A 17,415-nucleotide genomic window follows, 5' to 3' on the forward strand; every position below is an offset into this window, starting at 1 on the left:
ATCTTTTTATTTAATTAAACTTATAAAAATAATTAAATATAAAATTATAAATATAAATAATTCTTTATTAGAATATAACTTTATAAGTAGTGTGATTTAATTTCTAAAAAATTACAAAACTTTATTAATGCAAAGGATAAACATGAAAAAAGATTCACATTTTTCTTAAAATTTAAACAATTCAACTATTTTGAATAATAAAAAAAGTTCTAGAAATTCAGTTAATATGAAATAGAAGGAGTATAGATTACCAATAAAAAATATATTACTCTTATTTAGTTTAAATTTGATCTTTAAGAAATAGATCTAAAATATTCAATATATATTGGCTGGAAGATGAAAATCAAACAACAGAAACAACATACACTAATCCCACGAGTGAAGTTTGGGTGAGAATATTGCGTACATAATCTTGTCCATGTTTTATGAAGGTAAACAGATAACAGCGAAGGATGCATGTTAAAAATTAAGTAGAATAGAGCAATAGCAATAACAAATAATATGATAATTAAATCAAAAGAAATAACCTGTAGTAATAAAAACAAGAAATAAGATAGTAAAAGAATAATAATGATAACAATATCGATAGAAAAATTAGACAACGCTCGACTATCTATTAACCTTCTATTATAATCTTCTACCTTCATACCCTCCTATCTAAGATTATGTCTGAGGTGTGTCACGTCCTATTTAGTCACATCTCTCCAATATCTCTATCTCTCTTCATATCCACCATACACAGTCAATTCCTCACACCTCCTCGTTAGGGATGTAGAAGGCAAACCAATAAATCGCATCAAACCGACAAATCGAACCAAACCGGAAAAAAAACCTGACTAGTGATTTGGTTTGACTTGGTTTGGTGTTTGGAAAAAAACCCGACCATTATAGGATTGGTTTGATTTTAACTAAAAAAAGTCAAACCGAACCCAAATCGATCCGATTATAGATATACTACTTTTAAATTATGTTATACATAAAAATATTTATTAAAATGTAATTTATAAATATTTTTTAAAAAAATTTCATATATTTTTCTTTCTTTCTTACATTTAGATTTGGACTTGAGAAGCTCATCTAAATAATATACAAATAAAGCCCATCATATAAAGTTATATTATAAAGTTAAAACTTCAAACAGTGTTCTACCTCCATCTTATATGTTGATATTTTGTACTAGAACTCTTTTTAAGAAACACTCTTTTGTTCTTTTTATTAGATATTATGAAAAATTCAGAAATCTGAAAAAATCCGAAAAAACCCGAAAAACCCGAAAAATATGAAAAATCCGAGAAATATTGATATAAAAAACCCGAATTTTATTGGTTTGATTTGGTTTATAGATTAATAACCCGACACAAATGGTTTGGTTTGGTTTGTAAAAAATTCGAACCAACCCGGTCCATGTATACCCCTACCCCTCGTTATGAGACATCTAGGCATCTTATCTTCGCATGCCCTAACGCATAACCATTTCAGTCTCGATTCTTCTATCTTGTCTACCACAAAAATGAAAATCAAAATAATTTTATTATATCAAAATAAATTTGAAATATCCGCTTTAGGATTGTGATTAATTTAGATTATATTGGCGCCAAACAAAATTCAATAAAGAAGATTGCAATAATTTTTAATTAATCTCAAATTTAAGACTTTTAATTAAAAGTGTACAAATGTTATTCATCCTACCACAACATGTGTGGTTCGAAAAGTGTAAGCAACTTAAATACACTCGAGCTAACACATCACAAACTCAAAATTTGATGGTACCACATGTAAGCGCACATGCACAACCTTATCTCCGTACGTATATGTTTTCATTTTTATTAATTAATGTTGAAAGAATGTTAATTGGATTTAGAACATAATGCCAAATCCGTCAAGCAAATTAAAGCAAAAAAAAAAAAAGAGTTAACCAAGTCAGTACGAATCTAATCTAACACGTGAACTTATGTTGATAGTATTTGTAAAATGCCCTTCTCTCTTGATATTTAATTATCTCATATTTTAAATTTAATTGAGGAAATATCACCAATCACCAATCAAGAAGAACCTTTCAAGTTTCATCAATCATGTTATTCTTTTAGCAAATCTACTCAATGCAAATTTAAATGAAAAAAGGTTCCACATTTCACCTTTAATCTTTAGATTTTTGTTCAACCTACGAAAAGAACAAAAAATAATAGGAGTTTCCATGGAGGGTAAAAATGGGAAAAGAAATTAATAAAAGTAAATTTTAAATTAATTAAATAATTAGCTTAAAACCCACTAGTTTTGTTTTCTTCTTTCTAATATTTTCATAGGAGTGAAGTGAGGCTGAGGGAATTTAGAGTGCGGTTCATGAAAATATATTTGGCTCAAACCTTAATGTAAATTTATTAAATAACTATAAAAATAAAAATGAACTACAAATTTATCAATGTCATTATAATAAAAATAGTTTTTTTTAGCGATAATAAATATATAATAAACAAAAAAGGTTAAAGTCTTTAGGGGCACTAGTATGGATCACATGGCTACGACGTCGGTCACCTCCTTGATTAATTGAAAGGAGAAAGAGAAAAGGAGTGTAGAAACTCTTAAGTCTGGTTGGAAAATGACTTGCTACCATACAAACACTGTTTCAACTTTCCACGACTAACACGAATTTCAAAGTTTCCCAATTTGGACCGTATCTTTTTGACAAACAAATCCATCAAACAAAAAGCTGTTTTCTTCCTCTGAAAAATAGTCCTCTTTTCTTGAAAATATATGGGGAGGAAGATCACTAACAATCGACGAAAGTAATTTTTTATTTTTTTTTACTTCTCTAACCTTTACTAAAATAAAATAGTTATAGTGAGTACGTAATGTATTTGTTGCGTGATTTATAAAAATGACTTTGATCTTTGATCTTTTGATTTTAATTTTAATAAATTTTGTCTTTTGACCTTGAATTTGCTCGACAGAGGTAAAAATTTTAAGGCATGGATTATTGTCCTTAATTATGTGTCAACAAAATTTAATCTTATGGACATCAACTATTAACCCATTATAAACAAAAAGAACAACATAGCACTTCGAGGTGAGTATCAGTTCAGGGAGGATCATCTTCCTTCTCGACCCATCAGTCCTATGGACCACTTATTGCTGAATGAAAAGCATTTGACAAACTTGAGTCCATCTTAATTCTTTCGGCTAGTTGTAGTCTTAATGAGTCCAAAAAGCATTTCATATTGAAGGGCTTTTGATTAGACCGTTGGCTAAGCATGGAATGCCAGCTTATGATTTGCAACTCTCCTAAGATACCTAAGATTGTGAACCATTACCTAATATTTGATCTTACTCCTCTTTTGTTGGACTGGCCCAATGGGAAGAGACAAATTAGAGCCAGAGCATGTTGTGGAATGCTGAACTGTAGAATCTACTCCATTTTTCAAATACAAAAGGGTAAACAAGAGAAAGAAAGAAAAGAGAGGACTAATTAGCAGTAGAGTTAGCATACAAAGGGGAATTTCACACTTCCAGAATGCTGTTTAATATGACATTACAAACAAAACTGATTTATCGAATCAATAAACTATTATATCTGAACTAATAATGTACAATGAATATCACCACATCAAGCCACACATTATGAACAAATGTATCCAACACTAGAAAGACTGGACATTACAGTTTCTGTAAATCAAACACACTCTACTTTGGACAGATAAACATTTTACATGTCTTATGCCCCGGCCACTCAGAAGTTCCAAAACTTCTTCATATCAGTGACCAAAATAAAGAAACAAAAAAAGAAGAGAAAGAGAAAAAAAGAAGTTATGACAACATATCCTTGATCATTTCTTGAATAAGATCACCAATAATTTGGCATTCCATGTCTTTACCTAGAGCACTAACATCTTCGTCGATCAATCCAGACCAAGGGTTGGAATTCAAGTCCCTGGCCACTATATTGTCAAGGGATTGAAATGCTCTATCCCATGGAGGGTGAACATAAACACCAACAATTTCCCATGCACGTTCCAATAACTTCTTTCCCTGAGGAGGTCGTGGCATAGGACCGACAGCACTTTTCACGAACCTAGATATTGTGGAAGGTATTCCAAGTACACTTGGAAGTGCTTCATTCAGCATGTCACACAATAACTTGTGATTTATTTTCTGTAATTGATCCTTAGTATACCCTTCTTCATCCTTTGTCAGTTGTTTGTAAGACTCTTCTACTTCTTCAAAAACTTGGTTGCTGATAGGCTTTCCAAGTGGATCCCATCTTGATATATATTTATCACGCGAACCATCATATAAACCAGAAGCAATGAGCAGGTCTCTAATATATGCCTCGGCATGGTCTTCAATCTCCAACATCTCCTCTTCAACTGAATGCTCATCGATCAGGGTTTCCTCAGAGTCATAAGTATCTAGTTGATTCAGTTGCCTCCTTAACTCTGTCATGTAAAAATAAAATAGCAACTTCTTTTAGAGTTCCATGCAGTTCCTCATTTTCAAGATATAGTAATTAAAACCCAATTATATTGCAATTAAGGATGGTGCTAAAGTAGAGAGCAAGGGGGATGAGATACAACTCCATGAATATAATCTATGTGGTTATTTATTGCAAGCACATGATGAAGGAAAAAAATCCTGTCAGACGAATGTTATGTCATTACAGCTGAAGTTCCTCGGTTTGCACAATCCTTTAACAGTGATATAATATGAGCCAAAGCAACATGGTGAGAATTTCTCAAGTCTGTTTCACAGGAAACATGATCTTGCCTACAATGAATGAAAAAAAAGAGCAACACATGCTTGAGGACACTTATAGAAGCTTTTACTAATACCGTTTAGATTCGAGCTGATATCTCTAAAAACACGGGGCATCTCACTATCATCGAGTGCAGGTACATCAGAAGTTGTTGATGGGGTGAAGTAGTCTGTTTGTCTCCAATATTCTTCATTGACGCTGCTGCATACAGATGCAGGACTTGGTGGAACTTCAGTAGGATTTTCCTAGAACCAAATAATATCCATAGTTAGATGTAATGATAAATCAGCATCATGCAGATATTTAGTAATGCAATGGACTATTTAGGCTCCTTACATGTCTTTCATAAAAATTCGGTGTACCAGTTGGTGGGCTTGGAAAATCTTTCATGAGATTGTATGTTTGTCCATGTGGTTCTTCCCAAGAATGAACTTTCCTACCAAAGAGCCTGCCCTTAAGTATGAAACTATAACTAAAGCTGGAAACCTTTCGCCTAAGGTTGAATTTCTCTTTTTGCCGTTTTTTGACATTCATTGTGGCCTTCTCAATAGCTTCATGCTGTCTTCTAATATGGGCCCCTGTCAGCATATGTCGATCCTCTAGGAGAAGCTTTCCAAATGATGTCGCGGACACAGGAGCGGACAAAGATCTAATTAGGCTCCTAGGAGATAGTTCCTGGTCAAGCATGTCATTGCCATGATCCCGTCTGAAAGATCTTATGTGCATGTCGAATTCACCTTTCATATTGTCCAGATTGGTTGCTTTATCTCCCGTATTAGAAGTATGCCTCATTTCTTCAGAGCTGCACTTATCTTCAATCAGTTCCATTGATCTAGAGCTTCCACGAGCAAGCCTGTGTATACCATGAGATGTTTCTTGCTTGAGGACATTCCTGAACCTTTCTGTCAAAAACCTCCTTGTATCTCTATTGACAAACTCAGGAGAACTCGCCCCATCGGATTGAATATCACTTCTATAAGACCTGGTGGATTCTGACCGAGGTAATGTTGTTCCATAGTCCCTAGTAACACTCTCCCTTGCATGTTTTGCAATAGATTGAGCTATTTGCTTCGCATCTGGTGACCTTTCACTATAAGGGGTCTCAATTCCTCCTCCTCTGACGGTAGTGCTCCTTTTGGAACTCTTTCCTTGCAATTCACAGTTCAGTCTTTCCTTGACCTCCTCAAGAAATTCTTCTATGCTCCCCCTGTCTTCAGAAATGCCTGGAGAACTGGCCCACGAATTTTCATTAGTCACCATCCTTTCAGGACCAGGCCTCAGAATTACTATCTTTGTAGGAGCTGGAGCAACATCAAGTCCGTGAGAAGAACTTGTCAGAGAATGATTCCGAAACACGGGGTTCGGAATAACCTCCTTTACACAATTGGTCTTATTCTGTGCAGGTGCAGGAAATTCATTTATATTATTCTGATGCTCCAAAAGGCCTCTTTCCCGGGGATTCACTATTACTGTATGCCCTCGCAGCTCCGTAGGTTTCTCAGCAGCTGTGGTTCTCATTGAATTTGCATAAATAGACAACTTTTCCTTGTTTAGGCTTTGTTGTGCTAGCCATTGACTTGGACTGGTGCCATGTTCAAAAAACTTTGAACATTCCTTGAACCTTGCTGCTTGCCATGCTTCAAAATCCTTTTTGAACTTTTGTAGTTCCTCCTCCTGAGGATGTTCTCGAGGTTTATATTTGTTTGGTTTTCGGCTATTACTCTGTCGGTCAAAATCACATGATTCATCATGGTTAAAGGGAATTGATATTTTCTGTCTGGAGGACTGGGTTGCATGATCAATGGAAACCTTTCTCAACCATTCCTCTTTGGAAGGGTTCCCATCCTTCACTTCATTCTTTTTCTCTACATGCTTTGCCAATGGTTTTCGGGTATCTAATGGTAATGTATCCACTCCCATTAGACGTGCCACCACACTAGGTGCATTATGTCCTGTGTTTGGTCTTCTAGCTATTTCTTCACTGATCAGTTTCTTCATTGGAGCCTCGTACCCATAACAGTTCTTATCTTGCCAATCAATCGTGTGATAGGTGCACTGCATTCAAATGTGGGATAAATTTGCATAGGATCAACCAAGTAAGAAAGAATTATATCAACTCTCAGGAAAATTCAGAAGCCTGATTTAATTCTTGCAGTGTACCAAATAATACATGAAGATTTTGAGATGCCAGAAGTTGGGAAACCAATTAAGTAAAGATTACAAGAAAATACACAATGCACAATATTATTTAAGAAATGCCCGTGATTTCTAAGTCTAGACAGGTATAGATAGTGGTACAACTGCTGCATGTACAAGAAAATTTCGAGTAGCAGCCGGAGTTCTTTGTCACTCTGAACTTGCAAAATTTGTCACACTCTATAAGACCATAGTTACAAGTATTACATGAGGCAGGATAAATCCTACACTCCAGGTTATAGCTATTTTATCAGATGTAAATATGTCCTAATCCTTTTTTTGCTCAATGTGCTAAGAGTATTCCAACATCAGATAAGAGAATTTGAACATGACAAAATAATTTTTTTTACCTGTGATTTGTCCCTTCCAGCACCGAACCACTGCGAAGCTTCAACTGGAAGCTCCAAGCTATTTCTAGGAGTATCGATACCTGCACAATAATGAATGTATCATCATATTTTCTGTTGGTTTTGGAAAAAAAAGAAGATATATCCCCTCTGTCCCCGATTAAATTGTGATCTTATGTTTATATATAACAGGATATGCAACAAGTTCTTCGTATTGTAATAGTTGCTAGAGTAGAAGCAGAAAGCATAGTGCTTCAGGACTTGAATGATAATTCTATTGACTAAGCTAAGAATGGTTTTGAGCTTAATGAATTAAATTAATTCAGGAGTCTCCCTGACCCTTCAAAGGGTGCATTCGTCATGACAAATCATAGGCAATTCATCAAACATAGTAAAAAGGATGTCAATTTGAGCAATTATTTGTGTGGCAACAATTAACATCTTGCCAATATTACTAGCTTCGACAATGTCATGCTCGTGATGCAACTAAAGAACGAAAGCACTTACCACCATGTCTCTTTTGTGAAAGGAACTTCCTTGCCATCCCTCCTTGATCAAAATCAATGAGGTCCAACAAGCTTCCCATGCAGCACAAAATCCCAAATGGTACAATAATCTCAGAGATCTAGTAGCTCCATGTCATCCCATAAAACCAAAACACAGCTTGCCTAGTCCACACCCTGCAGACACAATAATATCAATTTACAATTTTTCCCAGCAGACAACGTAGTCTAAACGAAAAAGGACTTATATAAAAAGAAGATTTCACATAACATTCTTGATAACTAACTGATACCATATTCATAAAACAACCCTTTCTTGTTATAGTCTAATAACATGTGAAGGCAGCAATAAATTCAATTCATAATATATCACAGCTACTTATATTCTTGAGAGCCCCAATCAGATTTCTACAAAGTCACGGCTAAGTTCAAAACTGAGAAAATTCTCTGTGATGACCTCAAACTCTTAGCAAAAAGATTCAATCAATTGTAGTAAATAAAATGGTTTTCTTGAAATTGGAGTATTTGATTTTACACATGGGAATATGAGATTCCTGATCTGGTACAGCAAAGAGTAACTATTATGTTAACATTAGGCACTCATAAATCAGCAAACAAACTTTAGCAGATAAATCTCATTTAACAGAAAGAAGGGGGGAAAAAAAGGATTATGAGATAACACAAAGGCAGCCATAGAATAAACAGAGAAGAAAAAAAGGAAAGAAACTGAAAAAGATTCAACCCACAGAAAAATTAGACACCCATTTTCATTGTTAGACAAATTTCAAACAAAAATCAGCAATTCAATGTTATAAAAATCACAACTTTGCATAGACAAGGAGCAGAGGAGAGAAGGGTACAAGTCAAACTCAAGCTTTTAACTTTCTCGTGATCAACGATCCAAGAAACACGATAACAGAGAGAGAGAGAGAAAAAGAACAAACCATCATGTCAACTTTCAATAACCATAGAAAAAGTTTTATCAAAACAAGTCAAGATTGTTAACTAACTCACCGTTGAGGAAATTATAAAAATGGTTAAAATGGAATGTGTATTGACAGAGGGAAAAGCTGATTGTAAGAGCTGGAGTTGACGTGTGGTTTTTTTCAAGAAGAAGAAGAAGAGAGTGCAGAGCAGCGAATTGGGATAAAAATAATAGGAAGCAGAGGACAATAATTAATGAATGAATTGAAGAAAAAGTAGCACTTAGTACAGTCGCTGCTTTTTAGCATGAAACTCCATATCCGCTAAAAAAGCCAACTCCCCTTAATTGTCGGGAAGCGTGAAAACACTATAAATCCTCCATAATAGGAATAAAAAAAAAAAATCTCGCTATTTCTTTGTCAAAATTATAATTTAAACATATAAAAAAAATTAAAAATAATTTATATATTTAAAAATTAAACAAAAAATATTATAAGTCATAAGAATTAAAATTTAAAGGCATATGAATATATCGCATTCAAAGATTTTTTTTATTTGATTCTAAAAATCCAAACTACATCATAGGAAATACCATTACTCTGTCATTCCATATTCCAGAATTATATGATAAATCTTTTCATTTTTCTAGATATTTCAAGATGTACGATACCAATTTGCCAAATATCATTTTATATAACTTACCATGATATCAACTTTAAGAAAATATATATATTTATCTTATTCTTAGATTATTTTTTTTTATTATTATTTTGTTTCTTTTGCTTCTATTTTCATATTATTTGTTGTTCCCAGTGTTCTCTTCCAATTTATTTTCGTGTGACTTTGTTATTACTGTACTGTATTTTCTTTTGATACTTAGTTTTCATATCCTTAATTAAATCGAGTGTCGATCAAAAACTATAGGGTTGGTGTTTTACATCTTTTGACTAATCAAATTTCAGTTTTAATGTAATTTCTTTAGTTAATTTTCCAATATTACTTTTGTATTATCTTTTAGTTAATATTCATTTGTAATACTATATACTTCTTTCGTCTCATATTAGATGAACATTTTATTTAAAATGTTTGTCTCATATTACTTGATTACTTACTAAATCAAGATAGAATTAATTAATTTTTTTCTATTTTACCACTACAATTAATATGGTCTTTTAAATATAAATAATTCTCAATACTAGCTATTTCTATACTTCATTGATATAAAAAAGGGACAAAATGGTAAAATATTTCATTGTATTAATGATTTTTTAATCACCGTATAAAGTTAAAAATATCCATCTAAAATGAGATGGAGGGAGTAAAAGTGAAATTGTACTATAATTGGCGGTTAATAATCAGTTTTTCCTTGGTAATGGAGCTGTATCATGTATGTATGGTTTGGGAATCAAGTGGCACGTACTCAAAACATTTCAAATATTGAAGTTGTTAGGGGTAGTTGATGGATCCATCCTTGCCCAATTTAAATATTTGTGACAGAATGATTCTGATAACACATTAATCTATTAATTAATATTATGATATTTGATGCTCAAGACGGCAACCTATTTTTAAATAAATACGTGATTTAGTGGCCATGTGAGATTAGTTGTTTTATTTCTTCATAGTTTGTTGAGTACCAATACAACAGAACTATCAATTTCTTAGACAAAACATAAATATTATGGTCCACCAAGTAGTATTAAATTCTAACCTTCAAAAAAAAAAACATAAAACATATTAATAGCTTCTGATGATTCCTAGATATACCAACTACATTTCATTCACTTTATTTTACTGGTCACTTTTAATATATTAAAATATATCTATATATATATATATTTTTTTTTATTATTATTATTATTTTTTTATTAATAATTTTATCTTCAACATTAATTATATATTTTTTAAATCATTTTTCTAGACTTAAGTTAAGCATCAATTAATATGAGTACTATATTTATATTCATCATTATTTCTTAAAGAATTATGTGAAGTTCAAAATGGATAAGTAAAAATAAATGGAGGAAGAACTAACCATCATTCTCTAATTAAGCTGACAGTTGGATTTTATTTTCGTTTAGTTTCTTAAAAATGTTTTCAGAGAATAATTTAAAAATAAAATAGTGTCTAATCTAATCTCTGTTCCTTGAAAAATAAATACTTAATTCTATTATAAGTGTTAACTTGTCAATGAACCAATTCTAAACTACGTGACGCAACAACCATGAAATTATGTGTATAATAACTCAAGTTGTTCTTCTCTCTTTATCTTTTTTGGTTGGAGCAATCTGCCAACAAATAAAGAAAAGGAGAATTGATTTAAATAGTTTTTTTTAATCAAATAGAAATTAATTAGTTAATTGCGTATTTGCAATTCAGTGTTTTAAAAGTCAATCCATTTAATTACATCAACCTAAATTCTTCCAACTTTTTTATTAGGAAAAAAAGTAAAAGATATTTAAATTGGACAAACATTATTACTATAACAAGATTTGACTGTATTGTACAATCGTTTCCATGTTCATTTTAGACTATACTTCCTCTGTCTCATCTTAGTTGGTACGTTGCGTTTTTCAAAAGTCAATTTGACTAATTTTTAAAGTTAAATTATATTACTTTAACTCAATATTGTAAAATAAAAAATTAGATATTCAAAAACTATACGAAAAGTACTATAAGTTACAATTTTTTCATATCAATACGATAAAAAAGTACATCTTAAAATATTAGTCAAAATTCATATAATTTGACTCTCAATAAGTCGATTGCTGCCATTTTGGAAATCATACGTCCATAAGGACGACGTCACTCCGATTCATATTTTTCATAGAGAAAGCTGGTCTTGGATTGAAGTCTCTTTCTTGCTCTGGTGCATACCCGTAATCTAAAGATAGAGAGATTGTGCAGTCTCAATCTAGCGGCGTGGTCCAGGCCTCTTGTTTGAGTTGACCAAAGGTTCCTGACGTGAACGGACGCTTTCTTGGAACAGAGCACCGAAAGCCCTAAGAATTCTCTCAAGTATTCGGGGGCTGAACCTGCAACTTCCGCCTTGACAGCTATTCGTGTCGTGCTTTCGGTCCGGAGTTGCGGCGCAGGTCATGAGCCCACAGTTTTGTCACAGCTTTTGAAATTCTGGCCTTCCCGAACTCCTACACGGGGGACCTCTTTCGCCTTCTCACTGCCATTCATTGAAACTCATAGAAAGAGCAGGGGCGCTAGCTTTGCCAGTCATTTTTTTTTATCATCTTAATATCGTTCGGAGGTTCATAGGTTCGTAGGAGGAGGGCAAGAGAGCCTTTTCCCGTTCCGGAAAGGTAAGGGAGAGGGTTGCAATCAGCAATGCCCCTACTTTGTACCCACTCAAACGAGTCTTTCTAGCCGCATCTGAATCGGCATCTGTCCCAATCAAGTCATCGAGTAACGATGCACAGTCGCAATAATTCATCATGCTTCTTCTTGATTTGAATTGTTGTTCAGATTCAAGTAAAGAAAATCATGACAACTAAAGGAAATAAAATACGTTGTATTGCTTGTATAAAATTAAGTGTATTAGTAAAGTATAGTAAGGAGAAACAACGTTAGCTTCGTTGTCTGTGTCTGTACGTAACATAAATACTATTCTTAAATGCTGTCCCAAAAAACTGTCACTATAACGGAATTTCTTTTTTTCTTGTAAGTTGTAAAAAAAAAAAACATTCAAGTACTCTCCATATTATATGATACTTTAAAGCCCCTTAAATTCCCAAAAAAACATAAACAGGCACAGCTCACAATTCCCACATACTTTTGCCCCTCCATCTGGCGCCCACCCCTCAACTCCTCGGCCTATTTTACTTATTATAATTTCTTTTCACGCCTTTTAAAAAAATATTTTTTTAGCCAAATTATCCATATTTATTCTTTGATCTCAATCCAAATTTATATTTTAATTTTCTAAAATGACAACTATTTTGAATTATCTATTTTCGATAAAAAATCACAAGTAAAATAGACCAAGTATCTTAAATTTCTTCTCTTTAGTAAAGAATAATGGACCAAGTATATCTTATATTTCTTCTCTCTAGTAAAGAAATGATTCTACTTTTCTCTCTCATTTTGTTTACATCGTCAATTTTGGGATATAGTTCTAAAACAAATAGTGTGATATGAAGGATTTTGTAGGACTTTTCAATGCAAATGTGTTTAATGAAACTTTAAAATTGATATTAGATAAAAAAAATTACTTCTTTGATAATTCAAATTTACATTCTTAAAGTGAAAGATGAATGGTGTTTACCATTTAAATCACACTCGTTTTTCAAAATATTAGATATCAAATAAAAGGGAATGACAAATAATCAATTATGGAATAATAATGCCCATAGGCCTGCAGAAATAAACAAAATATAACTTAATTAGTTGTCCGCTTAGCCACGTAGTTTGACTAATTAAATTCCCTTCACCATAGTCAAATTAGCCGAACGTGGATTCATCATGACAAACATACCATTATTAATTAATACTTACAAAAGTATAATACATAAATTAATTTTTTGAACGTAATATGTATGTGTATTTATATCAAAATATCATCTTTACCTAACCTCATGCATCTCCCCAAATTCTATCCAATCAAAAAAAAAAAAAACAAGAAGCACAAGATGATTATTGTACTTGCAATTCCCTTTCCCCACCAAAAGATATTTTTCTCATCCACTATATATATACCTTGTATGTATAGTCAATATCAAAATTGCAACATTTAAAGGTTTTAATTTTTTGTTTTAAAGCAATAGCATCATTGATAACAAGAGTTGACGATGATGAAATATTGTTCTTTCTCCTTTTTTAAACTATATTAGGGTAGTTGGTCGGCAACGAAATTGCTAATTTTCGTTGGAACAATTCTTCTTTCTTTGAATTGATTTGTGGGGTGTTAATTAATGTACAAGACCTAATTTGATAATAATTAAATTATATTATGATTAAAATGTGGGGAATACAATATAGAATTAAGATAATAATGAAAATATTTAGTGGATAATTTTTTGATAGATATTTAGCTATTTATTAATTAAACTTTTTTATATATATAATTTTAACATTCCCCTTCTTAACAGACTTTGAAAAAAGAGCTATAGAGTTAGTTAGACATCTTTTGTCACTCGATTATTTTATCTCAAAAATAGTAATTCCAAGATCAATATCCTTCATTCAATCACTCAATGAGATATAAAATAGTAATACTTAAATTATAGTATAAATAGTTACTACAAAAAATTAAATCAAACCATTTAACTTCTTTTTTTATTTATTTATTTATAATTGCTACATGTCAATGTAGGATCGTCCTCATCGTGGACTTGGCCACCTTCCTTCACGCAAGACATTTTAGTGTCTTTTTTGTCAAAAGATTAAAAAAAAAAGAAAAACAAGCCGAAAATTACGCAATACATGGAGAAGGAATAACTAAATGTTATTAGTATCAAATTAATAACTGCAAGGCATTATTTAACGTATAGAACTTTATCATTTAATCATGTTTTTATAAGGAAATTTTATTTATTTGGATATAAATAATATCAGATGCGAGTAAATATTTTTTGCGTTTACCTTTATAGCACAACTAGGCATGAGTTGGGTGAGGCAAACTTTGGATGTTCGCGTTTACCTTTTGTCATATTTTCTTTTAATCATGCCAGTAATGACATTATTTATAATGTTTGTGATTTGGACTAACTATATACAAAATATTGGAAATTGAAAACTTATATATATGGACAGTATTGAACCAAACAGAAGTTCTCCCTCATGTTGATAAACTTATTATTTTGTCTGTTTATTTGTGTAATATCAAATCAATTATGTTTTAAATGAAATCTAACCAAATTAAACATTCAGAGAATAAGAAATTGAACTAGAAATACGATGACATGATAAGTTAATACCGAATTTGAGCTTTAAAAACTAAAATGTTCAAGAAACTACATGATGCAGAAAAAGCAAGGTAAAAAAGAGTAGACAATCATTGTGATGGAGCGGTAAGTTTTTCTTTATTTTTAATCAAACGTCTAGGTTTGAGCGCTTCTGGATATGATACAGAGTTCTACTTCTCTGTGTGCGATTTCTCGACGCAAATTCAAATTTAATTAATCAAGTCTCAGTACGGATATCAAACACTTAGGTCCCAATGAGTTTCAAAAGCTGGGGTTACATGATTGTAATATTAGACAAAAATATAAAAGTTAGGGGGCTATTGCTATATGACCCCAAAAAAATGAACTTACTAGAGAGGGGGATGTGGGGAAGGGGGCAAACCCTATCACTTACAACTCATGAATAAGAGGATGATAGCTTTATGTGGGGCTTAATTTTTTTCTTACAACAAAAGTTAGAACAAAGGAATCCTTATCAAATAATGATGGTTCAAAGGCAAGTGTCATGTGCATGCAAAGGACTTTAAAGCCATGAGATTCATTATGATAAAGCAATAAGAAAAGAAATCCCATTAACTTATTGGTTAGCTAATTTGGACCACCTAGCTATGCCTATTACATGTTATTGGCCACCACTTACTCATGCATCTTATAGTTCCAGAGTTTCATACGGACCTTATCTAAACTAATAATAATTAGACAATTCTTCTCCATCTTCTTTTTAGTCTAAAAATAGTACTTTGTGTGTGGAATGTTTTGTTTTCAGAGTAAATAATGTAAGTTGGGCTTTATCCAAATAGGCCATATTTTTCCTTCCTTAAGGTCTATGAGATGTTTAGGTCCAAAACTTCAGCAGTGTAACTACTCAAGGCCCATGTCATAAGAAACCCCTTTATTATCCCAACCTTTCTCTAGTAAAACTATCACCTTAAGTATACTAGTTGACTTCAGAGAAAAATTGTTTTTTTTTAAAAAATACTTATCGTACAATATATATTTCGAATCTATAGCAACTGAAATATAATTTTGAGAAAACGAGCCTTGAATTTCGAATATAAAAAGTAAGTTTAAATTAAGTGAGTGTAGTAATTGGAAAAACTTGAAAACAATGGCAAATCACTATTGTTACAAAAAGGGGTTTGTCAGATTTGTTGTTGTTTTGACTATTTGGGGTATGTGCTTGAGAACTTATATTTCAAATTTAAGCTCATTTAAGGTATATTTGAGTGTTGGATCGTTGAAATTCGAAAAACAATTAAGTTACTATTTCTAGACAAATATTTGTTCATCTAAACTTCAACCAAATTGTATGTTTGAACTTCATGTGTAAAATATCTGAAGCTGATCTAAGTAAGCCATTATATATTTAAGTACAACCATTCTCTGTTTGAAGTTTGATCTTCCATGATCATTATAACTTCAGTCAAAAATGTTCTGACTTTTATACTTGCTGAAGTAACAACTTCAGTAAGAAGTATTAGAAATTGGTCTTGGTAAAGCATTATTGTCTGAAGTTGGCCTTCTCAAAGCAACAAAATATTTCACCCTCTATGACTTGTTCAAAGTCCCTTCACTTCAGATTAATAATTTCTTGAACATTTTCCTTGTGTCTTTTTGCCTCTCTGATATCTCTCCAGTTGATCCTTGTATTGTCCTATTAACCAAATACTTTATTCTAATTCCTCTATATGCAATTTAAAAAAAATGGAAAACCTCTTTTTGAATTTGTCTTTTATTAGGTTTATCCTGTTGAGTGCTTTTGTGAAGCACTAACAATAAATCAAGACAATTAAACTTTTTCGAGTTAATATTTTTGCTTTTTTCCCCTCAAACTCCACTTTCGGTTCTCTGAAGTCACCTTAATTAAAGTTGAAAAAGATTAGTTGCTTAACTATAACCTAACTTGCAATATTCTAAAAATCACTATCTCCAAAAGTAATTTCATTTACGCATCACTATCCATAAAATTTGATTTTGCGTGAATTAAGGAAACACCAGACTTCTAATTAATCTTAGATGATAAAGTTTGAGGTTTACTTATAGCCGGTTTAGTCAAACTTCTAAAATTAATTTTAAATTTTGAAAATTATTTATTTTTAAAAGTGATTTTTAAAAAAGTATTTTTACTGAGTAATTATTCAAGTTGTGTTTGACGATTAAATTTAAAAAACACTTTTAAGCAATAATTAGCATTTGACTTCTCTTTTTAAAAGTGTTTCAAAGTAATAAAAAAAAGTCAAAAAAGTATTTTTGGGAAAACCTATTCTTTTTATGTCTGAAAAACAGTTTTTGCTACTTATTTTCTTTCAAAAGACTTGATCAAAAGCCTCATTTTTTAATAAAATATTTCTTGAAAAAAAATATAAATACTTTTGACTTTTCAAAAACTTGATCAAATAGATTATTTAATATTACTATACGAACCGATATATGAAAAATAAAAATGCCTATCACAAAGATTTAACCCACACCACCTCGTTCCGACTCTTTGATTGTGTTGATCTCACAAACAGACAATCTTAAATATTCTTTTTATCCTTAATAAACATATAAATTAATCTTTTACTCTCACACATGATTTCTAATTTTCCAAATCCAAAGTTATTCAAAATGAAACATAAAAAGATGAGTTTTTTTTCAATTTATCATTAGTCAAGAGAGAAAAAATATAATTCAAATGGGCTCACGAACGGCTTTTAAGGAAACAGTCTCCCATATGATAGGATTTTCTTAGTCCTTTTTTCAGGTTATTCTAATTTTACTATTCAATTAGTTCAGATTTT

General features: G+C 31.7%; 1 protein-coding gene across 1 annotated transcript; it reads right to left on the minus strand.

Moving 5' to 3' along the window:
- Nucleotides 1-3,485: 3,485 nt before the first annotated feature.
- On the minus strand, nucleotides 3,486-8,982 carry LOC129873267 (uncharacterized). Its single transcript, XM_055948324.1, has 6 exons — nucleotides 8,808-8,982; nucleotides 7,798-7,970; nucleotides 7,294-7,373; nucleotides 5,084-6,802; nucleotides 4,824-4,992; nucleotides 3,486-4,430 (listed from the first exon to the last, which is right to left on the minus strand). Exons 2-6 carry the CDS (start codon nucleotides 7,874-7,876, stop codon nucleotides 3,802-3,804), a joined length of 2,676 nt encoding a protein of 891 aa, XP_055804299.1. The 5' UTR covers nucleotides 7,877-7,970; nucleotides 8,808-8,982; the 3' UTR covers nucleotides 3,486-3,801.
- Nucleotides 8,983-17,415: the final 8,433 nt, after the last annotated feature.

This window comes from Solanum dulcamara, chromosome 11, assembly GCF_947179165.1.
Source record: "Solanum dulcamara chromosome 11, daSolDulc1.2, whole genome shotgun sequence".
NCBI classification, from domain to species: Eukaryota; Viridiplantae; Streptophyta; class Magnoliopsida; order Solanales; family Solanaceae; genus Solanum; species Solanum dulcamara.

What these genes read in the sequence shown, in the direction of transcription:
- LOC129873267 (XM_055948324.1), bottom strand. Translation starts at nt 7,876, where the DNA reads ATGGGAAGCTTGTTGGACCTCATTGATTTTGATCAAGGAGGGATGGCA. An exon ending in TTCACAAAAGAGACATGGTG is followed by an intron (nt 7,374 to 7,797) that starts GTAAGTGCTTTC and finishes ATTATTGTGCAG; the next exon opens with GTATCGATACTCCTAGAAAT. An exon ending in CGAATTTTTATGAAAGACAT is followed by an intron (nt 4,993 to 5,083) that starts GTAAGGAGCCTA and finishes ATTTGGTTCTAG; the next exon opens with GAAAATCCTACTGAAGTTCC.